This window comes from Mastigoproctus giganteus, chromosome 1, assembly GCF_048544385.1.
Source record: "Mastigoproctus giganteus isolate SK-2022 chromosome 1, ASM4854438v1, whole genome shotgun sequence".
In the NCBI taxonomy this organism is placed as follows: Eukaryota; Metazoa; Arthropoda; class Arachnida; order Uropygi; family Thelyphonidae; genus Mastigoproctus; species Mastigoproctus giganteus.
The window spans coordinates 66,523,183-66,549,193 of NC_143575.1; the positions used below are offsets into that span (position 1 = coordinate 66,523,183).

Below are 26,011 nucleotides of genomic sequence, written 5' to 3' on the forward strand. Positions count from 1 at the left end.
GTGATTATTCCCTTGTATAAGGCAATGGTCAGGCCACACCTAGAGTACTGTATACAGGTCTGGAGGCCTCATTTCAAGAAGGATGTAGAGCTGCTGTAACGAGTACAGAGAAGGGCAACAAGATTAGTGAATGGAACAAAGGTGTGCTCTTACGAAGAAAGACTTTTTCTTACGAAGAAAGTTTTGCAAATTACAGTGTCTGGAGACTAGGCACCAGCGAGGTGATCTGATAGAGGTGTATAAAGCCTTGAATGGTTTGAGCATGCTCAATGCTGATGGAATTCTTCCTCTAGCTCAGAATAATCACCTGAGAGGGTATAAATTCAAATTGAGGAAAGAGAGATTAGGATAGACATGCGGAAATTTGCCTTTAGCCAGCGGGTGGTTGGTTGGTGGAACAGACTTCCATCCCTTGTCGTTGAGGTTGATAGCCTAAATAAGTTTAAGGCTCAGCTGGACAGGTATTTTGAACGAACAGAGGGGTGAAGTGGAAGTGGGGTTTTTTTTTTTTTTTTTTGGCTGATGCTGCATAAGCTTGCTTTCTTGCATCAAATGCCTCTACTAATGCTAATGCTAACGTATAGTGTATGTGGATGATGTTACCGCCACTCTCAGTACGAGTTATGCGGCGGAAGAATTTATGTCACTCATCAGATCTTTTGGTAAAAGTTGGAGTTAAACATAAACGAAGATAAAACTAGGATAAAATTGTTAGGGGAATGGGTACATCGGCCTTTAGCACAACAAGAAGTGGAATCGGATAAATCGATTCAAATATTAGGAGTTCCATTTAGAGAGAGTCCCATGCTACCTGTAGGAGGTAGCATGGGACTCTCTCTCTCTCTCACCACTAAAATGTGGGAAAGTTTAAAAGATTGGGAAGTGGGACAATTTTCTTTTGAGAACAAATCCATCATTGTTAGAACCGTAATTCTTCCTATAATCTTATATACTGTGTTTATAACGGGAAACACAGCTAGGACAATGCGACAATTTTATGTTCCAACATTTCAATTTTTATGGGGCGGAAAACAGCAAGAGATAGCGCAGAAATTTTTATTTTTACCTTGGGAAGAGGGGGGGAATAAGTATACCAAAAATTTATTTGAGGTGTAGCTGTAAGAGACTGCTGGACGTGGCTAATATGGTGCAATCTAACCATTTAGTAGGGGTAATGATAAAATATTTTATGGGATTTAGTACGGCCTTAATTAATGGCGGCAATTATCTAGGGCCAAAAGCAAGACAATTCCTATATACTACAAAAAAATTCAGGATATGTGCACGCAGTTAAGGGAGAAAGACAGATCCCTTTAAGGGTGGTCTAAAACGACTCTACTGGACACTGTTTAACTTAGAAAATCCAGAAAAGCCAAATTTAGGAAACCATAACATGCAGTTGTTTTTAATAATCTAAAAATTGGCGGAAACTACCCATCGCGTATTGACTTTTCATGGAGGATTGGTTACGGGAATATTATTATTATTATTATTAGCTGTATAGTGCAAGGAAGCCTGAGGCTTATGCTGCACTGGCCAAAAAAAAAAAAAAAAAAAAATTCTGAATTACCCTGAGAGAGAGAGAGAGAGAGAGAGAGAGAGAGAGAGAGTCAGAAGTAGAAAGTACAAGGGAATCACCAAGAAAGAGAAGAATGATGATATCCAGCTCAGGACCCTGAGTGTGCCAAGCCCATACTCACCAGATGTGAGCCCCTGGGGTTATACCAGTGAACGATATCACATATAGATTTAGTCAGACAGGCAACATTATGTTGTCTGTCAGATTATGCCAATTTTGTACCAAAATTGAAACAGTGTACCATTTATTTTATTACTGTCGATTTGCACAGGAAGTTTGGAAAAGAATTTGTAGGCGTTTAAGAAGACAGTTCACGCTGGAAGAGATAATTTACTTGCAATTCAATCATCCCTTGGGCAAGATTTTTATTTTTAATTATAGAGGCTAAATATCATGTGTGGAAGCTTCGAAAATGGAAAACGGAAAAACTTGAAACAAACTATGTCTGCTTCCATGCAAAGGTTTTTACAGTTGGAAAAATGGTGTTTAGGGTCTGATAAGTTTCTGAAAAGGTGGGGAGAGCCACCTCTTCTGTGCAGTTTGGTTGGAGATGAGGTTTATCTAAAGTACTGGTTTTAGTTTTTTTTTTTTTTTCTCTCATTTATTACAAATTTCAGTTTTCTTGATAAAAATCTAGATTTCATAGGTTCTCATATTCTTATCAAAACAGTTCTGTTCAAAGGCTGAATTAATATTTTCCATGATATAGGTTTGAATTTTATAATTCAAAAAAAAAAAAAAAAAACGAATGGTTTTTTTTTTCCACATTAAATTCACACTAGCTTCGAAACGATTGTCTGGGTGGTGGTATCCACTGAAAATAAATAACAGTAGTCTTCTCCACTAGAGAAGCGTTATTTATTTGAAGTAGTGCAATACCAGCTACCTCATTGTGAAGGCACCCACAATATGAGATCCAATTAAAACGATGCCTTTACACTACATACGTAGTTCAAATTTATGGGTAAACTATGGTGTATCTACACCGATATTATACAGTTAATTACCTAAAACCCATAAGAAGTTATGCCTTGTGCATTTCATCTTCTAATACATAACTGTATTATATATAGCTGAAAGTGGGGGGGGTATAAATAAGCATTTGCTCTAAATTCAGTATGAAATGCATTTTGAATATCTGTCAGTCTCTGTAATCTCTGTTTAAAATTAATTTGCTTTTACCTGATAACAAGTAGAAAGTTTTTTTTTGGACACATATGATAAAGAGTTTATAACTTCTTTTAAATTATCGGGATCCAGCTGTTGATGGAGCCGTGCTTGAAATATTAAAGGTAATGCTATCAGTAAACTATCAACAAGAAGAGATGATTTCTGTTTCAACAAAAGATGATCCAAAAAATCAAGTTGATGCAAAGTCAAATCATTCATCTTATGTTTCAACATCTGCAAAATTGCATTCGATAAAGCAGAAGTAGAGGGAACTCTATAATGACAAAGCAACCTAAAAATAGTAATAAGTTCATCAGTATCAAAATTACGGATCCTTTTTATTGCCTGCTGGCACAGCCTTGAAAAAACAGGATGTGATGATGATGGTTCTTCACACTGCTCAGACTTCTGCCTAGGGGGGGAAAATGTGAACATAAACTAGACAACTGTATAAAGGAAAGCAGACTTTTAAATTTTGAACTTTATTTAAATTACTGTCAAATTATTATAAATTGCATTTTAAAACAAAACTAAAATCATGTTATGTATTTCTGTTGTTTTTTTTTTTTTTTTTTTCCAGAATGGTTTGAAATAAGTGGTGGCAAAGTACATTTATTAATGAAAATCTAATCACGAAGTTATTCAAAATTAAAAAAGCAGTATTTCTGATATAAGAGATCTTTTGAATCTAACAATCACACAAGAGAAACTAACTGAACTTAAAACACCAACTGTAAATTTAAAAAGAAATACTGTGCAGTAATATGGACTACATCACACCTATTATTCCATGGATTTTCTTCTTATGTGCTGGCTCTTTAAATGAGGTAATTACAGAATTGGTTGCCCACAAAAAAAAAAAAAAAAAATGTCGGCTTAACTGTAGTAAGCCCCAAGGTACACTGGCTACACCAAAAAAGAATGATTAAAATTTAAATATCTACCAGAATTACATCAGAAAATATAATTCCATTTCTGTCAAGATGGCCTTGCACTACTACTTTAACTATTGACTTCATTATTTTCCTGGAATAAGAGTCAAACTCTGAGTCTATAATCACCCACTTCACCCTTTGGGACCAACCTTATGAAGAAGAAAGATATATATACATCTCTAATCTATGAGGAATTTCCCTGAATTGAAAGATGCTCTTATTATTATGACGATATGTTTGATTACCTCTTTTGTACTTCTTTTAATATAACTGGATATATTACTTCCATCTATCCTGGTGCTTGTTTACTTTTAGCTGCAACAATTTCTTTCAATTTCTACTGGGAGTAAAATCACCTAACTCCCAATAAGTATTAAACAGCTCCTGGTATCCCCCATCTCTTTGTTCATGAAAGTAGATGTAATATTTATTTCATCAAGAGAAAGTGAATTAGCCACATAATTACACCACAAAACTGGTTCATTTTTACTATTACGTTACAAAACCTTTGCTAATTCCTTGATTGCATGCACTGATATTTCATACAAGAAACAAAGAACAAAAATACAATTTATAACTATTTAATAAATTTCTGCAAAGTACTGATGTCATACCAACTAAGTCAACTGTCACACTGTGACACAAAATTTAGCTTATAGAAAATTGCATGTGTTGTTGTTGTTATTTGATTTTAGGAGCATTAGCAACTAAGGCCATATTGCGCCGGCGATATGCGGTGGTCATTCCCTGACCTTTCCACATCCTCTGTATTTGGTGGTCACGTGCTCGAACCCCGGTCTAATCAAGAAGCGTGTACTGTACTATGCACTGCTGCTCCTGCCCACCTGGCTACGGAGGCACCGAAATGCAGGGGTAAACAATTATAACTGGCACCTGAATAGCCCACCAAAATATCTATAATATAACTATTTTTCATTTTATGTGCAATTATTATATTTTCTAAAGTAAATGGCATCTTATTTTTCTTTTAATAAAATCCCTTTCATTCTCCACAATAGTGAAATTATTTTTATTAAAAACCTTTTTACAGGTATATGTGTGTTCTGCAATTTCGGAAGTTTTATTCTTACCCTACTAATGTACGGAGCAGGCTGGTTACATGAAGACTGTTGCCTCCCAACAAAGTTAGAATATAAAAAATAACTTGATGAACAACACATTGCAAGCTAAAGACACTGACAATATGATTATACATTACTCTGACAAAAATAGATAGATACAAAATAAGCAAAATCAACTATTATCCAGTATATCAGCTGTTATAAAATAAAATTAAATTAAAGTGAACATGTAGACTAACCATCTTGGAACTATCAGAGTATAAGACCTGCATGTGCACTAGAATGAATGCAATATCATCAGAAAAGCAGTCATGGCACCACATATTAAAGGTTGTGAAAAAACAATAAGAATTTGCAAAACATATGACTAGAAATTATTTTCAAACCAGTGAATACGATGGGAAACTATTTCAAAGAACAGATTAATTCTTTTGAAAAAAGACATTATTTACAAAAATTCATAAGGATGTAGTAAACTATAATATAAATAACACGTAAATATTTTTAAGATTAGGCATGAAAAACACACTGAAAAACATAAAAATATACTGAAAAATATAAAAATAAAACTTCTGAAATTGCAGAACATATGTATATCTGCAAATTGACTTTTAATAAAAAAATAATTTCACTACCAAGGATACCACTGGTTTACAGTGTATCTGGGGTTTGAGTAAAAGTTTGTAAATAATATGGCAGTTATTTATGCATGTTTATTGATTACTAAACCAAAGTCTGTTTGTTTCTATCACATAAAGATTTTTTAAAATTCATTAACAAAATATTACTTAGGTATTATACGCAATTGTGTACATAACTATAGTTTCTGCAATGGTTTACAAGTTTTATACCCCTATATTCATAATCAGTATCAAATATTTGCCTCAAATACAACAGATTGTGCATGTTTAACCCATAACTACACACACACGGCAGGGTAACTGACCTTGACCCGGGAAGGTAGATGGGCCCCCACTCCGCTCTTCCGGCCCATCTGATTCCCAGAATTTTATTTTCCAAGTGGAGTCAGGGAGGCTCTTGTATGTAGTTACAGGTTAAACTTGTCTGAGCATGCACTCACTTGTTTGTACAGTCCACTCAACCACAGAGCTTATATAAGTGGCACATCCCTTATCGGTCACAGCACTCCTGTAAAAACCATCATGAGCTCTCATTCTATGTTAGTTTTCTTTAAGTATGGGAACCAGAAAGTATATAAACAGTCCCGACATATTTTGTTACATATGTGGTTGTTGTGTTCCTGTAAAGCAGAGGCGAAATATTACCGATTTTGTAAAAAAAATTGTATTCTACATATTTTGACATAAAACTAGGTGATCAGGATAAATCATGGGCACCGCATTAAGTATGCCATACATGTGTCGAACATCTTAGAAAATGGAGTCAAGGAAAAAAGATGTGCTTGCCATTTGCTATTCCTATGGTGTGGCACGAGCCAGTAAGCCATGCCGAATGTTACTTTTGTGTATGTGATGTTAAAGGTTACAATTCAAAAAATACAAAGGACATCAAATATCCAGATCTACAGTCAGCCATAAGACCGGTTCCGCATGGATCTGATCTGCCTGTAAAACCTCCACCAGAAACTTTGGAATCTACATCTTCTTCCACCGAAACAGAAGCTAAAGAGGTTAGTGAAGAGGAATGGTTATCAACCAGAAAATATTTTAATGCCACAGCAATTCACGCAAGTCAAACTGAACGATTTAGTAAGGGACTTAGGTCTTCCAAAGTATGCCGCTGAAATTCTGGGATCCAGACTTCAAGCGAAGAACTTATTTGCTCCAGGTACATAATTTTCCTGGTACAGAAATTGTGAAAGGGAGTTTATACAGTATTTTTCCCAAGACGGTCCTCTCGTATATTGCAGTGATATCGCTGGTTTAATAAGAGCCTTAGAAGCTCCATCAATATGTTCATAGTGAATGGGGTGCCACCGTAGCCAGGTGGGCAGGAGCAGCAGTGCATAGCACACGCTTCTTGATTATACCGGGGTTCGAGCCCGTGACCACCAAATATGGAGGATGCGGAAAGGACCACTGCATATCCCTGGAGCAATATGGCCTTAGTTGCTAATGCTCCTAAAAACCAAATAACAACAACCTAGTGAATGGAGACTATTTATAGACTCTTATAAGACTAGTTTAAAAGGTGTTCTCTTGTATAATAGAGATAAGTACACAGATAGATGTGTATTTATCTCCATTGTACCAGTTGATCATTCAGTCTACTTAAAAGAAACTTATGACAATCTAAAGTTGCTTCTGGAGAAAATTAAATATCTAGATCACAAATGGCAACTATGTGGAGACTTAAGAAGTATTATGTATGTTGTTGGGGCAACAGAGTGGGTACACTAAAATGCTATGCTTTATTTGTGAATGGGATAGCAGAGCTAAAGCACTGCATTGGACAAAGAAGCAATGGTCTCGGAGGCACAATCTTACACCGGGGTCAAAAAATATTAGCATTAGCATTAGTAGAGGCATTTGATGCAAGAAAGCAAGCTTATGCAGCATCAGCCAAAAAAAAAAAAAAAAAAAAAAAACCACTTCCACTTCACCCCTCTGTTCGTTCAAAATACCTGTCCAGCTGAGCCTTAAACTTATTTAGGCTGTCAACCTCCACCACAAGGGATGGAAGTCTGTTCCACCAACCAACCACCCGCTGGCTAAAGGCAAATTTCCGCACGTCTATCCTACATCTGTCTTTCCTCAATTTGAATTTATGCCCTCTCAGGTGATTTTTCTGAGCTAGAGGAAGAATCCCATCAGCATTGAGCATGCTTAAACCATTCAAGGCTTTATACACCTCTATCAGATCACCTCGCTGGTGCCTAGTCTCCAGACACTGTAATTTGCAAAACTTAAGCCTTTCTTCGTAAGAGCACCCCTTTGTTCCATTCACTAATCTTGTTGCCCTTCTCTGTACTCGTTCCAGCAGCTCTACATCCTTCTTGAAATGAGGCCTCCAGACCTGTATACAGTACTCTAGGTGTGGCCTGACCATCGCCTTATACAATGGAATAATCACCTCCTTATCCCTGCTGGAAAAATTCCTGTATATCATTGACAACACTCCATGAGCTACTCTTGCAGCCCGTCTGCACTGCTCAGAGAACTTCATATCTGCCTGCACAACCACCCCCAAGTCCCTTTCATTCTCTACCACTGTCAGTGTAGTACCGCAGAGTTGATACGTTGCTCTGGGGTTGCTGTTTCCCATGTGTAGTACTTTACATTTGTCAATGTTAAACTTCATTTGCCACCTCTCAGCCCATCTGCTCAACTTTTCCAGATCCTGTTGCAGCAGCATAGTGTCAGTAGTGTCCTTGACAACCCTGCCAACCTTTCTTTCGTCTGCAAACTTGGACATTAAGCCCGATATACCATCATCAATATCATTTATAAATACAGAAAACAATAATGGACCCAACACGGAGCCCTGAGGGACTCCACTAATAACATCAGTCCACGATGAGCAGTGTCCATTGATTACCAATCTCTGTCTTCTCCCCCTCAACCACCCCTTTATGAATAGCAGCAATTTGCCTCCAATGTCACACTGCTCCAATTTGTGTAGCAGTCTTCCATGTGCAACAGTATCAAAAGCCTTTCTAAGATCCAAGTATATAATATCAAAGTTATTCCCTGCATCCAGTTCTTTTGTGACTGCATCATAGTATCCAATCAAGTTGGTCAGGCAAGACTTCCCCTTAACAAAACCATGCTGTGTCTGAGCTATAACTGAAGTCTTGTCTAAATGATCCTGCAGTGCTTCTTTAACCAGTGCCTCCATTAATTTTCCTGGAACAGAAGTTAAGCTCACAGGTCTATAATTACTTGTGTCAGCCTTTGATCCTCCTTTGTGAATTGGGGTCACATTTGCACATTTCCAGTCTATGGGTACCTCCCCTGAGTCCAAGGAAGCTCTCATAATTATGGCTAAGGGTTTGCTTACTTCCTTTGCTGCCTCCTTTAATATAACTGGATAGATCCCATCCACCCCGGGTGCCTTTCTTGTGTTTATCTTCAACAGTTTCTCCTCCACTTTACTCCCAGTTATTTCAAGATTCAGTAGCTTACTGATAGAGTTGAATACACCTCTGGCATTCCCCTCTCTGAATAACTCCTCATGTGTGAATGTCGATGCAAAATATTCATTTAGTTTGTTAGCTACCTGAGCAGGATCATCAACACTTGACCCATCAATATCAAGTGGACCAATCTGATTCATCCCCATCCTTCTAGAGTTTACATAAGTAAAGAACTCTTTGCTGTTTTTCTTTGCATCCCTTGCCAAGGATTTCTCGTAATCTGCCTTCGCCTGCCTAACCTTCTTTGTAACTTGGTTGCATATCAACTTGTATCTATCATAGGCTTCTGTGTCATGTGTTAATTTGTATGTATCCCATGCATTTTTCTTCTCTGCCATATGCCTCATTAGTTCATCTGACATCCATTTTGGCCTAAACCTTGAACAATATTTCTTAGTTGGTATGTAAAGCCTAGTAGCTTCCAAGATAAGTTCTTTGAATGCTTCCCATTTTGAATTTGCTGTTGGTAACATCATCAGTTGGTCCCACTGTATAGAATTTAAATACTGTCTCAGTCCATCGTAGTCGCCTTTACGGAAGCAATAACCCTTCCCTTTACCCCTAATGGTAGTTACCTCTTTGAGTAAATCCCACTTCAGCACACTGTGATCACTGCCACCTAGTGGATCATTTATCTGCAGATTCTTAATGCATGAAGAATCACTGCTGATAATCAAATCAAGAGTATTACTCCCTCTAGTTGCCTCCCGAACATGCTGATGTAGAAAACAATCATCCAATAAATCCACAAAAGCCCTGCTAGTGTGTGAGTAACCAGCCCCCAAATTCTAGTCAATATCTGGGAAATTAAAATCTCCCATTATAAGACACTCTGATTTACTGGCCCACTCTATTTCCCTGTACAGTTCCTTATTATACTCATCAGAGTCATTAGGCCTATAGCACACTCCTACTCTCAATTTTGATCTCCCAATGTTTATGTCACACCAAACTGACTCCACACTGCACTGTCCAGCGATGTCGACTGGCTTCACTTCCTTGGTTTTTATGTGTTTCTTAACTAATAGCATAACCCCTCCCCCCTTCCTATCCTGTCTATCCTTTCTGTAGACGTTGTACTCCCCAAATTGCAGTTCTGCATCCCTTATATCTGTGTGACACCACGTCTCTGATATCCCAACAATATCTGCCTTCGATGTTTTGAGCAATACCTCAAATTCATCAAATTTATTTACTAAACTCCTAGCATTGGTGTACACGCCAGTATACCTGCACCTGTTTCTATTCCTGGCTACCCTAACACAACCCATGTGTTTACTTGTACCGCAATGGCTCCCAGCAGTCTCTGAAATACCATGCATCTTGTTTTTCAGGCTTCTGCTCATTCTAATAGAAGCAGTGCAAGAATCTCTTTCACCTCTGCCAGTGGCTACTGTCAATCTATTGGTCTTTGTCTCCCCCCAAGCTAGCAGTTTTCCGACCCACCTAACACTGCCTCGATAGCATCAGCAAATATTCTTGCACCCTTTCTATTTAAGTGTATCCCATCCCTGTAGAAGCAATCTCTCCTGTTAACAAGTACAGTCCAGGCTGAAAAAAATTCTACCCCTTGAGCCTTGCACAATCTTTCCAGGGCCGAATTGATCGACAAGGCTCTCATCATATACTCCCTCCTATCGTGTCTGGGCAGAATTGCAGACACTTTCAAATTCAAATTCAATATTGTGCACAAAAGTTTGGTGAAGCCAGATAAAATACTTTTACCTCCACTGCATATCAAGTTAGGTATAATGAAGCAATTTGTTAAAACACTGAATAAGGATGGCAACTGCTTTAAGTATCTTTGCAGTAAATTTCCCAGATTATCTGATGCAAAACTTAAGGAGGGTATCTTCATTGGTCCCCAAATTAGAAAATTGGTTTTAGACGGTCAGTTTGAAACTACTGTGACTGACGTTGAAAACAAAGCCTGGATTGCTTTAAAGGTGTAATGGAAAACTTTCTAGGAAATCATAAATCACAGGATTATGAGAAAATTGTTCAAAATATACTAGAAAAGCTTTGCTATATAGGTTGCATTATGAGCATCAAAATTCACTTTTTGCATGCCCATCTTGATTTTTTCCCCGAAAATCTTGCACAGATGAGCAAAGAATAAGGGGAAAGATTCAATCAGGCCATAAAGGAAATGGAGCACAGGTACCAGGGAAGGTGGAATACAAGCATGATGGCTGACTACTGCTGGTGTTTAAAAAGAGAGAAACATGGCACTGTACATAAAAAAAAAAAAAAACGATTAAACGTTCTTTTCAAACAAAGAGACAAAGGTCTCATTAATGAAAGTTTCAGAATTTTGATTACAGTAAACCCCCACTATTTGCGGTATCTGTATTCGCGGTTTCGCAATCGCTGATTTAATATAAAATGAAACCTAAAAAAATGTGAATTTTAAAGCGCCGTGAATATTATCTGCCATAAAAAAACATGGGCGTGGCTAAAGTTACCTTTCCTGGTCAAAACAGCGCTCAGTGGGTGGGGGGAAGAGGGTGACAAAATCATGAGCGTGGATGTTTTTCGCTAATCCTTGTTCAGTATGTGTTATACACTTGTAATGGAAGTTTTCGCCGTTTGCTTTTAATTTATATGCTTATAAATTGAATAAATTTATCAATTTATAAATTGATAAATTTATAAATTGATATGCTTAGAAAAGTGATAAATCTACTGTTTTGCAGTGTAAAACAGATTTTTTCGTGTGTGTGAACAGACGAAAGTGACTTTATTGTGGACAAGTTCTTTCTAACCCGTACAAAAATATGGCTACGAATAACAAGAGAAATGTGAGAATATCAAAGAAGGTGATGACATTAGCGAATAAAATTGAGTTATTAGACAAAATTTCTAATGGTGAAAGTGTCTCCTCAGTGGCAAAACATTATAAAATCAATGAGTCAACGGTACGACCAATCAAAAAATTAGAAAAAAAATCCGCTGTAGTGTCCATGAAAACGCGTTAATTGCTTCAAAAATTTGCTCTGTAACTCGTGATGTTAAATTAGAAAAAATGGAAAAGGCTTAAAATCTGTGGATAGAAGACAGAACTCAAAATAAAATTCTGTTAAGTTCACTCATCATTCGTGAAAAGGCAAAACTCCTTTATCAACACTTTAGCGAAACTGGTGATAGCACTGGTGGGATAAGTTTTTTAGCTAGCAAAGGTGGTGGTTTGAAAGATTTGTTTGAAATTTCTAATAAATATTACATTTAATATTAAATTGTTTCTTATTTTCATTTCGATGCCATATGCTTGCATTTCACAATGCACTGTCTATGTACATAGTCATATTATGAAGGCACATATAATACTTGCATAGACAAAATTTTAGACTAGTTTTTCTTATATATTTCATACTTTGGAACGGAAATCCTTTATTACTATGGGAGCCATAACTCAGTATTCGCGACATTTCTCAGGAACGTAACCCCCGCGGATAGCGGGGGTTTACTGTAATACTTGTTAGTATTTAAGTATTTTTTGATATATGAAAATGTAATCCTATCAATTTCTCATTACTAAATACAATAAAGTTATATACTTTCATAAAAAACAATACTTTTTTATTTCTTAAATTGTGATGTTTCTGGATGTGAGAGAAAAAAATCTAAGTCATATCTGAAATCACAGCAACATATTTCGGTAGTAGGACCTATTAAAATTCAAACCCCAATGAACAAACTTAAATTTGTAAACTAGTGTAATTAATGAAAGGGTTTTATCGAAAGTTAAAAGAGGTTATTTTCATTAGAAATTTAATAATTTCATAATAAATAGAAATAATAGTACAGATATTGAAAATATTTGTAATTAAAATACCAGTTGTAATTGTTTTACACATGCAGTTCCTATAGGCTAAATATTTGTGTCCACAGAGTGACAACTGGCTTAACCGTTACAACATCAGAACCAATATACAGTGTACAAACTAAACTAACAAACTAAATGAATATTTTGCGATGGGGGAATGCCAGAGGTGTATTCAACTCTGGCAGTAAGCTAGAGAATCTTGTAATAACTGAGAGTAAAGTGGAGGAGAATTTGTTGAAGATAAACACAAGAAAGGCACCTGGGGTGGATGGGATCTATCCAGTTATATTAAAGGAGGCAGCAAAGGAAGTAAGCAAACCCTTAGCCATAATTATGAGAGCTTCCTTGGACTCAGGGGAGGTGCCCACAGACTGGAGATGTGCAAATGTGACCCCAATTCACAAAGGAGGATCAAAGGCTGACACAAGTAATTATAGACCTGTGAGTTTAACTTCTGTTTCAGGAAAATTAATGGAGGCACTGGTTAAAGAAGCACTGCAAGATCGTCCAGACAAGACTTCAGTTATAGCTCGGACACAGCAATGGTTTTGTTAAGGGGAAGTCTTGCCTGACCAATTTGATTGGATACTATGATGCAGTCACAAAAGAACTGGATGCAGGGAAAACTTTGATATTATATACTTGGATCTTAGAAAGGCTTTTAATACTGTTGCACATGGAAGACTGCTGCACAAATTGGAGCAGTGTGGCATTGGAGGCATATTGCTGCTATGGATATAGGGACATTTATGGACATTTATAGGCATTAAGAAATTGATTAAAGATAATCGATCTTTTGTAGGTGAACGGGTGATAGCTATTATAAATATTCAACGACAGAATCTGCTTTGGACTCAGAAATACAAATATTAACTAGCAGATTCTTAAACAGGGGTTATTCCATTACCACAATAAACCGAATTAGGGTACAAGCTAAGGATAGGATACAAAATACTACAACAATCAACAATAGTAACATCAAAAAATACTTTATTTCTGTCCCATATGTTGAACAGTGGCACAAACAGCTTAACAGATTCTTTAAAGATACCGAATTTAAAATTGTAGCTAGGCCAATACGGAAGTTACACACTATATTGAACAATCGCTCGGTTCTTTCAGCGTTTGCAACACAAATTAATGATCTGGTATACAACATTTCTTGCGGTGATTGCGACTCGTCTTATCAGGGTTCGACCCGATTTTCTCTTAATATTCGTGTAAATCAACATGAAGCCTCAGTTCGTGCTTCTCGTTCAGCAGCGTCAGAATTAGCCTTTCATGCCATTAACGAAAAACATACTTTTTTATTTAACGAAGCCAAAATACTTAACGTTCAACGTAATTATACGCGACTATTAATTGCAGAAACCGTTGAAATTAAATTACACGAGAATTCTGTTAATGTTCGGCGGCCATATTTGATCTCCGATTCGTGGACCTTTACGCGCATGCGCGAAGACAAATAATCTCTATTTAAGTAACAGGTTTAACCTGATTCGGTAATTTTCATTCCTGTGATCACGAAATACGGTCGAAAAGCGTTGTCAGCTTCAGGAAGGAAAATCGTTTTGAATATTTTCGTTTGATTATTTTAATTGCGTTATTTTGATTTTTAATTGTTTTAAATTGATTTGTATTGTGTTAAATTGATTATTTAATTATTTATTTTTTACTCTAATGTACCGGTAAGTTTGCCGATTTTTTCGTTTTTTCCGTTTTAATTTCTGGAGGGTATCATATGGAAGGGTTCTACGCACTATATTGAGGTATATTCCTCTTATTATTTTACTAATATTATTATCAACGTAGAACATATTGAGTAGCACAGCTCTGATTCATACTATATAAATTATTACTAAATAATATCGGTGTGTAGATACACCATAGACAACTCTTAGAAACTACAAAGTAGTTGTAGGCATCATTTGCTCTTTCTCATATTGTGCTCTGCCTTCACGATGAGTTGCCATGATATTGCACTACCTCGAATAAGTAACGCTTCACTAATAGAGAAGACTATTGTTACTTATTCTCAGTGAGTACCACCACCCAGACATGTTTCAAGGCTATTGGCCTATCATGAGTAGGTGGGCAGGTACCCTGGTATTGCAGACATGACGACCCAGTTGTGAAGATAATCACACAATATGAGAGATGCCAAAAGGTGTATATGACAATATTTAAAATAACTAAATGCACAAGGCATAATACATTAAGAGTTTAATTTCTATATAATATCGGTGTGTAGATACACCATAGACAACTCTTATTTAAATTAAATTAATTAAACTCTTAATTTAAGTGCCTGGTGCATTTAGTTATTTTAAATATTGTCATACACACCTTTTGGCATCTCTCATATTGTGTGATTATCTTCACGACTGGGTCGTCATGTCTGCAATACCAGGGTACCTGCCCACCCACTGATGATAGGCCAATAGCCTTGAAACATGTCTGGGGAGCCTGGTGTTCACGGAGTTTCCGAGAATGGGTAACAACAGTCTTCTCTACTGGGGAAGCGTTACCTATTCGAGGAGTTTATGAGTTTTGAGTGGTGTGAGTTGAAGGAGTTAGTCCCTTTCATTCTTCTACATGTTTCTTTTTCCTCTTCCACTCCTACTATTACTTTCCCTCTACCTTTTTTGCTTTCTAAGTCTAATAGGGACAAGTGGATAGTAGAGCTATTATCCCATACATATACAAATAGCCTTGAAACATGTCTGGGTGGTGGTACTCGCTGAGAATAAGTAACAATAGTCTTCTCTATTAGTGAAGCGTTACTTATTCGAGGTAGTGCAATATCATGGCAACTCATCGTGAAGGCAGAGCACAATATGAGAAAGAGCAAATGATGCCTACAACAACTACTTTGTAGTTGTTGTTGTAGGCATCATTTGCTCTTGTAGGCATCATTTGCATTAGTAGTTTCTTAAGAGTTGTCTATAGTGTATCTACACACCGATATTATATAGAAATTAAACTCTTAATGTAATATGCCTTGTGCATTTAGTTATTTTAAATAAATTATTACAGGAAACCATACATCAAGTTACAAGGGTTAAATTTAAAGACCAATTGTTTTTCTTTTATGTGGAATCTTTTATCACTTTAGCCACCAATGGTTCTTTAAATTTAACTCTTGTAACTTGCAAAATAGCTCTATGCAAAAATTTCTATCTATATATAAAGGAATATTTTGGATTTTCACGTGCGCACTTTTTGCTTTCCGCAAAGCAGGGCTAACTGCTATTGCGTCATACTACAACAAAGTGATTGATGGGTCTCTGCAAGGTGGGGGCTAACTGTTAATACATCATACTACAATGAAGTGATTGACAGGTCTGTCTCAAAGACGCTTTTATATATAGACAGTGCAATAAGAAGGATAGCTACATTAACTTTTACGAACTCTTAATTGTTTACAGTCTTTACATTTTATAAAAGAATATTTTGAATATAAAAGAATACAGGCATAACTCGGTTAACGTTACCTCTGATAACGAAGCTCCGATATAACGAAGTCCACAATTTCAAGCCCCATTTAACATAAAAAAAAAATATTCCAGTTTAATCACCTGAAATCTAAACAAACTGACGAAATTACGGAAACCTTTTGGGCTTCTCGTGGTTGGTTCGAGAAATTTAAAAAACGGGCCAGGGTTCATAGTGTAAAATTAACAGGAGAAGCTGCAAATAAGTTTTCAGAAAAACTAAAGGAAATAATTAAACGTGAAAATTTTCCACTAAATTTGGTGTTCAGTGTTGACGAAAGCGGTATGTTCTGGAAACGGCTACCAACAAAAAGTTTTATTTCTATTGAAGAAAAACCAGCTGCTGGGTTCAAAGAAGCCAAAAACCGTTTAATGTTACTCTTTCGATTGAATGCCTCTGGCGATTATAAATTAAAATTGTTATTAGTTTACCATTCAGAAAATCCGAGGGCGTTAAAAGGTAACATAAAAATGAATTTACCTGTAATATGGAAAGCAAATAGAAAAGCGTGGGTTACCAAGGAGTTATTTACTGATTGGTTTGTTAACCACTTTTGTCCTGAAGTAAAACGGTATTGTCAAAAAAACAACTTTGAAGAAAAAGCTCTTTTGTTGTTAGACAATGCTCCGAGACATCCTACTGATCTTAACACGTTGGACATATGCATTCCGGTCAAAGTTGTGTTTCTTCCAGCAAACACAACTTCTTTGATTCAACCATTGGATCAGGGAGTGATAGCATCATTTAAAGCTTATTATCTGCGTCGAACATTAAGCAATTTAACTGAACTAGAGGATAAAGAGGAAATGACAGTTAAAACTTTTTGGAAAAACTACACCATTAAAAAGGCAATTGAAAACATTGATAGTTCTTGGAAAGAAGTCACTAAGAAATGCTTAAATGGAGTTTGGCACAAAATATGGCCAGAAGTTGTACTAGAAGAAGAAAATAGCATCCAAGAAATTAGAAATGAAGTTATCCAGATGGCTCAATCAATAGGTTTCGAAAATGTCGATGAAGAGGATGTTAGAAATTTATTGAATGCAGAAGATGATGGTTTTTCAGTGGAAGATTTAGGAAACCTTGTTAGCAACGAAGACAAAGATAATGAAGACGAAGTTAAAGAAGTTCCTGCCGAAAAAGTGTTAACAAACAAAGATTTAAAAAGCTGCTTAAATGACATTGAAAACGTTTAAATTTTTTTAGTGAAAATGATCCTGATTTAGGAAGAAGTTTTATTGTTAAGCGATCAGTGTTAAATGCAATAACTCCGTATAGACAATTGTTAAATGAAAGAGAAAAAAAGCATAAGCAATCAACTTTAGACTCATATTTTAAAATGTGATTTCACTTTGTATGTAAGTTGAATGTTTATTTAATAAAACTTTTCTTTGTTCGAAAAAAAAGCTTTTCATTTTCTTTACGTAGGAACATATCCCTATTCTGGCCATAGTATTTTTACCTCTGAAAACGAAGTTTCGCTTAACGAAGTAATTTCGTGGAACGCATCCTATTCGTTATTCGAGGTATGCCTGTATATATAAAAGGATATTTTGGAAAATAGTGCTTTTAATTTTTACAGATACGAAAATTTTAGCTGCAACAAATAAATGAAAAAATTTTATCCGAAATTAAAATTCCTGGAGAATTGAAAATAGTTTATTCATCAGACTAACTTATGCCAGATAGTTGTAATGCTGAAGAATAGAACTCTGTAACACCCGAAACACTTCATTCTCTGGGGCCCTCGGGTTTACCTTACTATTAAAGGTAAATGCAATTGTTATGGTTTTAAGAAACTTAGATATAAAAAATGGAATTTACAATAGTACAAGACTATGTAAGGAAGAAATGTTTGGTTTGTGAACATGTCACAGAGCTGAATCGAAAGCATATATTCCAAGGATTCTTATATATTCAAACAAAGGGGAATGTAACTTGATTTTCCACAGTTTCCTGTGAAATTGGCTTTTAGTAATGACAATAAACAAAATTCAAGGTCAAATATTATCTAAGGTTGGTACTGACTTAACATCACCATGTTTTTTGCATGGATAGTTGTACGTTGCATTTAAGTAGAGTGAGAGAAGCTAAAAATCTCTTTGTATTAATGAAAACAAATCAAAAATATTGGACAAGAAATTAGCATTAGTAGAGGCATACGATGCAAGAAAGCAAGCTTATGCAGCATCAACCAAAAAAAAAAAAAAAAACTGCTCCCAATTCACCCCTCCATTTGTTCCAAATACCTGTCCAGCTCAGCCATAAATTTATTTAGGCTATCAACTTCCACAACAAAATATGAAAGTCTGTTCCACCAATCAACTACCCGCTGGCTAAAGGCAAACTTCCGCACATCTATCCTACAACTATCTATCCTCTATTTGAATTTTATTCCCTCTCAGGTGATTCTGAGCAAGAGGAAGTATCCCATCAGCATTGAGCATGCTCAAACCATTCATGGCTTTATACACCTCAATCAGATCACCACGCAGGTGCCTAGTCTCCAGACACAGTAATTTGCAAAACTTAAGCCTTTCTTCATAAGAGCAACCCTTTGTTCCATTCACTAATCTTCTCGCAGTTCTGCCAAATGTTGTTTATAATCAAATATATAAATGATGGTTTTTTATTAATTTGTTTTTAGATAATAAAATAATATATAATTTTTGTACATCTTTTGATTATTAGAATGGGGTGTTGGGGGTTTCTCCCACTAAAAAAATTAAAATATAAAAACGTATAATTCTATTAAGTTAATAAACTTATAATTTTGGTCCTTGAGGTTGTCACAGACATTCTCTCAGATATGGGAGTCTAAAAAATGCTAATGGAACTGATATTTGGGTGACATTCAAGTCAAATGGATCCAATTTCGGCGAAGTCCGGATGGTCTGCCAAATCCTTTGCTTGCACCTTCACGATGGTGGGTCTGTTAGTAATCCTGGGTATAACCTCCATGCACAAGCACATTGTGGGTGACCACCCAGGTGTGAACCAACATAAGCAGGGTTCAAGGTGTAGCACCCACACCTCATGGAATGATGCCACCCCTCTGTGTTACCAGGCAATACTAGGTGGTAGATGACTCTTATCAACTGGTGCAATACCACCACTTTGCTTATTGGAGGCTTGAAGTGGTGGAACTCATGTTTAGTCTCCGGAGCTAAGTTCCAGTCAACTCTTCCCCATCTCTTCCATCATGCAGTATGACTGATGACTTTTGTGGTTATGATGACCATCATGGCGAGATCCAATCTTCCTTACATTTCGAGGGTACAGCTCTAAAACGGTGTTTGCAGGCCAGCCGCTAGTTAGTACACAGACCGAACCTATTGGTAACTCTTTAGGAGGCTTCCGGATCAGCTAGTATATAATCTTGCTACCTCTACTCTGGCAGATAATGACTGGAGGGAGTCCGAGTAGTGTGTATGCGGGAGGCATTGTCGAGGTAACGTTATGTCAAGGATCCGGATATATTCTTACCATGTGTACGCCATATCCAAAAATTTCATTACTTCATACAGCATATCCCCCTCCCACACTTTCTTACTATTGAATACACACACCGTGAACTGTGAAATGAACTTCCTAGTTCATTTCACAAATATACGTGGTCTCAATTCTAATCTCAACGATGTCCATTTCCACTTGCAGTCTGCCAAACCCCATGTACTTTTCTGACAGAATCTCAGTTATCAGTTGATTCAACTACTGCTCATCTCAGTTGACCAAATTATTTGCTGTACAATTCCTTCTGCCTCAAAGGTGATACTTGTGCATATGTCCGTTCCAATTTCACTGTCAGAGACTTGGTAATTTGGAATCTCCTCTTTTTGATCTTCTCTGGCTTAAAATCTCTCTACCCCATTGTGTAAAATTCGTGTGTTGTCTCTACCTTTCTCCTAACTCCACTAATCACTTGGAGCTCTTTGACTTCCTCTCTTTGCAACTGGACTAACAGTGAGGTAATTTTCCTTGGTGATTTTAATGTTCACAACTCCAGCTGGATTCCGCTTTCTAGTCACACCAACTCAGCTGGTCGAGATGCTGAGGCTTTTGCAATTACTAATGACCTTGCACAGACTGTTCATTTACATACAAGAATACCGAACAATCCTAACCATACAGCCAACATGCTTGACCCTTTTCTCGCAAACAACTCTTCTAAGTACATGGTCAAAGTGAATTGTCTTTTAGGTACCTCAGATCACAACATGGTGATTGTCTCTTCTCCAATGGAGCCTTTATCTCATGGCTATTCCCGACCTCGTATTGTTTGGCATTACAAGAATGCAAAATGGGACGACCTTCAAGATTTCTTTTCCTTGGTCGATTACTGTTTCAAAACTTCTGATGTCAACGTTGCTCAGATCGTGTCAGTGAAATTATTCTTGCAGGAATGGGATCCTTTGTTCCACACTCCACTTTAAAATCCCATCCTTTATCTAAACCTTAGTTTTCAATAAATGTGCTAAGGCTCTTCAAGAGAAGAACGTTGTATATCGTAATTGGCTTGTTTCCAATTCTTCAGTTTCATTTTCCGCCTACACCAAAGCTTGCAACAATTGTACAGCAGTCATTAGTTCAAAATCAGACCAAACTAGATTTTGAACAGGCTAAAAGTAGAAAACTTGCTTCTTGCCCTAATTGTAGCCGAGAATTCTGGTCTCTTGCCAAGGCTATTGGCCGCAACTTTTGCCCGCCTCCGCTCCCACCTCTGCCAAAACCAGATGGTTCTGTTGTCGCTTCAGCCAAGGATAAAGCTGACCTGCTAGCATCTCATTTTTCTTCCAACACATGTATTAATGATCTTGGTAAAACAACTCCCACCATTCTCAACACACTCCATTCGATGTCTCCTGTGGTCTTCCCTCAAAAGGATGTAAGAAGGATTTTGACAAATTTCGATGCTAAGAAAGCTAAAGGGCCTAAAGGTATTTCTCCACTTGTTCTCAAAACCTGTGCTCCTGTTCTTTGCTGCCTTTTTTCACTTTCTTATTCCAAAGGTGTTAAAAATTACTGGAATAAATTACCTACACGGGTGGTAGAGGCTGACAGTTTGTTGAAATTCAAAGGTCAAATGGATAGTTACCTATGGAAGGAAATGCATAGGTTGTCTATTTTCTTTTCTTTTATTATTTATTTTATTTAATTTTTAATTATTTTACTTTTTTTTTTTCTTTTTTTTTTTGGCTGGTACATAATACGGTCATTTCTAATACTGTTTTGACAGTTTCAAGCGCATTGCCAATGTGGTTGTGTTCTCGGTTTTCATAATTTTAATGGAAGGATAACTTACTTACTTTTCTTACTTCTACAAGAAGGAAGTAAGTAAGAGTTATAGAAATAAGAAGCAAGTTTATTCATTCAACTGCCGTTTTCTGGAACAACCTTCCTTCATACATACATATTTCCTGAAAATTACAGTCTACAGAAGTTCAAGTCTAATGTCAACAAATATCTTCTTTCATCTTCTCAACCTCCAACCCAAGCACGGTACTAAGTACTATAGGCTCTAATACCTCTCGTGTTTGGGGTTTTCATTAAAAAAAAAAAAAAAAAAAAAAAAAAAAACTTAACACTGACTTTTTTTTTTTTTATCGCTGATCATTATACAAAAATAGAGTTACATAAAAATAGTTTATATTTTATTATTTAATTCTTTGTAGTTATTCAACCCATCATCAATAATGTCAAGTGCTGAAAAGAAAAAAAGTGTTTATAGCATCTGGATGAATTTGCTACAAGAATACCAGACAATCCTAACCATACAGCCAACATGCTTGACCTTTTTCTCACAAACAACTCTTCTAAGTATGCGGTCGAAGTGAGTTGTCTTTTAGGCATCTCAGATCACAACATGGTGATTGTCTCTTCTCTAATGGAGCCTTTATCTCATGGCTATTCCCGAGTTTTATTTCAATAAAACCATAAGCATAAAGTAGCACAAAGCCCATCTGAGTAAGAGGACAGCCCATGTGTCTTATGTATAATTGTTCTTTTTCAAATGATGCTATGAAACCATCAAGTCTTTTAGATCACTTAAAAAGGAAACATCCTGATAAAGTTGGTAAACATATCGAATATTTAAAAAAATTAAAACAGAATTTTTAGCAACATAACACTGTTACTTCCTTATTTAAAAAGAACACACAAACAAATGATGGAATGATTGCACCTTATAAAATTGCAGAAATCATTGCAAAAACTGGTAGTGCACATACAGTTACTGAGACTGTTTATGACTTGCATTAAAGACTATAATTTCAACAGTGATGCATCAAAATCACTTCCAGTATTTTAAAAGCATTGCCATTGAGCAACGATTCGAATCGATGAGATGTCAGTTAAAATTGAAGAGCAGCTAATTGACAAAACTAAAAATGAGAATTTTCTATTCAGATTGATGGATCCATGGTTACTGACAATAAGGCCCTTCTAATGGCATGTGTTCGTTATTTCAATGATTATAAATTGCAAGAAGAGTAAAATCTATGGAAACTGACTATACTGGAGCATCCTTTTTTGTGGCTGTAAAAACATGATTTGATGAAAAAGAAGTACCACTGGAAAATTTGGTATCCTGTTCTGTTGATGGTGCTGCCTCCGTGGTTGGAAGACAAAGGTTTCGTAGCCCACCTAAGGGAAGTATGTCCCGAAGTGAAGTTCTTACAATACACTGCATTGTGCACGACATCATTTGGTTGCAAAAGATATTAGTCCAGTGCTTTATCAGTCTCTCAGTATAGTTATTAAAACCATCAAAAAGTTACATAGCAAATATGATTGCCTTTTCAGAAAATTTTGTGTTGATAATGAAGAACAGTATGCGAGGTTTCTTTTACATACAGAAGTAAGATGGCTTTCGAAAGGAAACTGTCTAACAAGATTTGTAAACCTTTTTGATGCAATAATTAGTTTTTAGAAAGCAAAGGAGACATATATTTAGCAAAGGAGATCAGCAAACACAAAAACAACATATACTATGTGGGTTGGATTTTTTGAAAACTTAATGAAGTATCACTTCAAATGAAATTAATTATGGTGATAGACTGTAAATGCTTATTAAAAGCCATCACTGAAAAACTGGAAAGATTTGAAAGCAATTTAATGAGAAAACAATTTCATGGTATGCAAGATTTAGCTGAAATCAATGAATCTCTCACTGAGAATGATCTTAAAAATTATTCAGTTCATTTGTATTCTTTAAAAGGTGAAATGAAAACTAAATTTTCAGATTTATTTTCTTTTGAAGTGAAGCCATGGATGTTAGATCCAACTGGATGTGATTTTGTGTCTGCTATTGAAGAAATTCAAGAGGAACTCATTGAATTAAAATGTAACGAAGAATGTAAACAAATTCGAAAAAGGTGGAATGGCTAAGCTGTGGGGATCAAAAACAACTAAACTTCTTTATCCAACAATGTGATCTGAAACAGCAAAAGTACTTTTGTTTTCCAACATCTTATATGGTTGAAAGTTGTTTAGTTCAGTAAATAAAATATGAACAAAGAAAAGAAAGAGAATTGATATATGTTCAAGAGGAGACATTAGAATTAAACTTACTAACATCTCTTGATATTTTAAGGAGTCCTTATGTGCTATGATGTAATGACTAGATTGTAGGTATAGCTTAGCTTAACTTTTCAGCACTCACCTCATAGTAATCTGCTTAGTTGGTGGAAAGTTTTATCACATACATAGTGGTTATGAGATTCTAATAACTTAAGGGGATTATAAATTTAAAAACTAAGTTATGGGCTTTAAAAATTTTCCTAAGAAAGGAAAGTGCACCTTCCAATCTATAGTTGTCTGATTAAAATAAATTAAATGAAGAAAAATAAAAGCTAATAGCCATGCACGAGCGACTTTCGAAATCGTCTTCAGTTAGCTATAGTGGGGAGGGAAGAGCGCACGAGTGTGTTATATACGGGTTGAGTTCCTGGAATGCATTTCAGTGCACGTGGAAACTTAATACGTGCTAAATTCCAAATAGGGGAGAAGTTGGTGGGAACCTTTTTGTTTAATACGTTAAGTGATGTGTGCCGCTTAAACCACTCAATGATGAGGGCTTCGTTTTGAAGGATTTTATAGCTGGAATTTAATTTAACTATTGTGATTGCTGAATCGATGAGTGGGTTATGATTATAGGATTTAATATGTTGTGTTAGTTCTGTACTTGTTAATTAGATTTGAAGCTGTTAAAGTGGTAGTATACACACGTGTTAGAAATTTTTAATGTCCCAAATTTTGCTGTTGTACTGCCTATGTAACATGCTTGGCAATCTGACTGGCATCTAATCAAATATATAATGTTGTTATGATCTTGTGTTCCATACTCGTGTATTGTCTTGTATGAATTGAATTTGGAACTTAATTTGTTATAAAATGTGAATATTAATTTGATATCTGTATTCTTAAAAATCTGTTGAAGTCTTCTTGAATTGAACACAACGTGTTCAATCCTATAATCATAACCCACTCATCGATTCAGTGATCACAATAGTTAAATTAAATTCCAGTTATAAAATCCTTCAAAATGAAGCCCTCATCATTGAGTGGTTTAAGCGCCACACATCACTTAACATATTAAACAAAAAGATTCCCGCCAACTTCTCCCCATTTGGAATTTAGCACATAGTAAGTTTCCACGTGCACTGAAATGCATTCCGGGAACTCAACCCGTATAATAACACACTCGCGCGCTCTTCCCTCCCCACTATAGCTAACTGAAGACAATTTCGAAAGTCGCTCATGCACGGCTATTAGCTTTTATCTTTCTTCATTTAATTTATTTTAATTAGACAAACAGAATGTAAGGTGCACTTTCCTTTCTTAGGAAAATTTTTAAAGCCCATAACTTAGTTTTTAAATTTATAATCCCCATAAGTTATTAGAATCTCATAACCACTATGTATGTGAAAAAACTTTCCACCAACTAAGCAGATTATTATGAGGTAAGTGCTGAAAAATTAAGCTAAGCCATACCTACGAACTTACTAACATCATACCGAACATCGAACTTTTAGCCACGAAGCATCAGGCTCAGGGATCCCATTGAATAAAAGGAGTAAGTATAAAGTATTTTCTTGTTTAAAATTTCATGGGGGGCAATTAGGATAAAAAAGTGTCTGAAAAAGCCCTTTAGGGCATGATAATTAAAAAAAGGTTGAGAAACACTGGTTTAGAGTACAGGCAACCCCCGTATAACATGGTACTTCTACAACACAGTTTGAAAATTGCAGCAATCCTTGCACAACACGGTATTTCTACAACAAGGTGTCACTCTAATGCTGTTAAAGAATTGCTGGAAATCTCACATAACACAGTATTTTTGAACTTTTGTGCTGAGAAAACCCTGCTATTGTGTTAGATGTAATTTTCAATGTTTCCATTCCTTTTTGTAAATCCCTGCTGTTGACTCGCTAGTCGTTATCACCTTCGTGATATTTTTCTAAAGCACATTTCTGGAGGTCGCTACCATAAAACAATAAAAACAATTTGCGTTTCCAGTTTATTGGTCTTTTCTGTTAGAGTAATCAATTATAAACGGGTAGTAAACTCGATCTTCTTGCATTTGCTATAGTACCGACAGCTGGAATTCTGTGGGTTTTCGTGTTACTAGGGTGAAATGTGTTTCCCCTTCCATGAAATATTAAATCATATAAAAAACAAATTTTCAGCAACTCATTACTCCGTATCATGTTTGTTGCAACTTGTGCATGCTATGTTCTTTATTATTAACTGCTTGTCATTTTTACTGTTTTAAATTTTACAACCAAAAAAAAAAAAAAAAAGTCAGTG

At 36.1% G+C, this 26,011-nt stretch overlaps 1 protein-coding gene across 1 annotated transcript in view; it reads right to left on the reverse strand.

The window, feature by feature from the left end:
- The window catches only part of LOC150090866 (uncharacterized), a 190,894-nt gene that overhangs the window by 109,407 nt on the left and 55,476 nt on the right, over positions 1 to 26,011 (reverse strand). Inside the window, exon 4 of the mRNA XM_090375150.1 lies at positions 2,762 to 3,161. Coding sequence (XP_090231276.1) covers positions 2,762 to 3,161 — 400 coding nt within the window. The remainder of the gene's footprint in view (positions 1 to 2,761; positions 3,162 to 26,011) is intronic.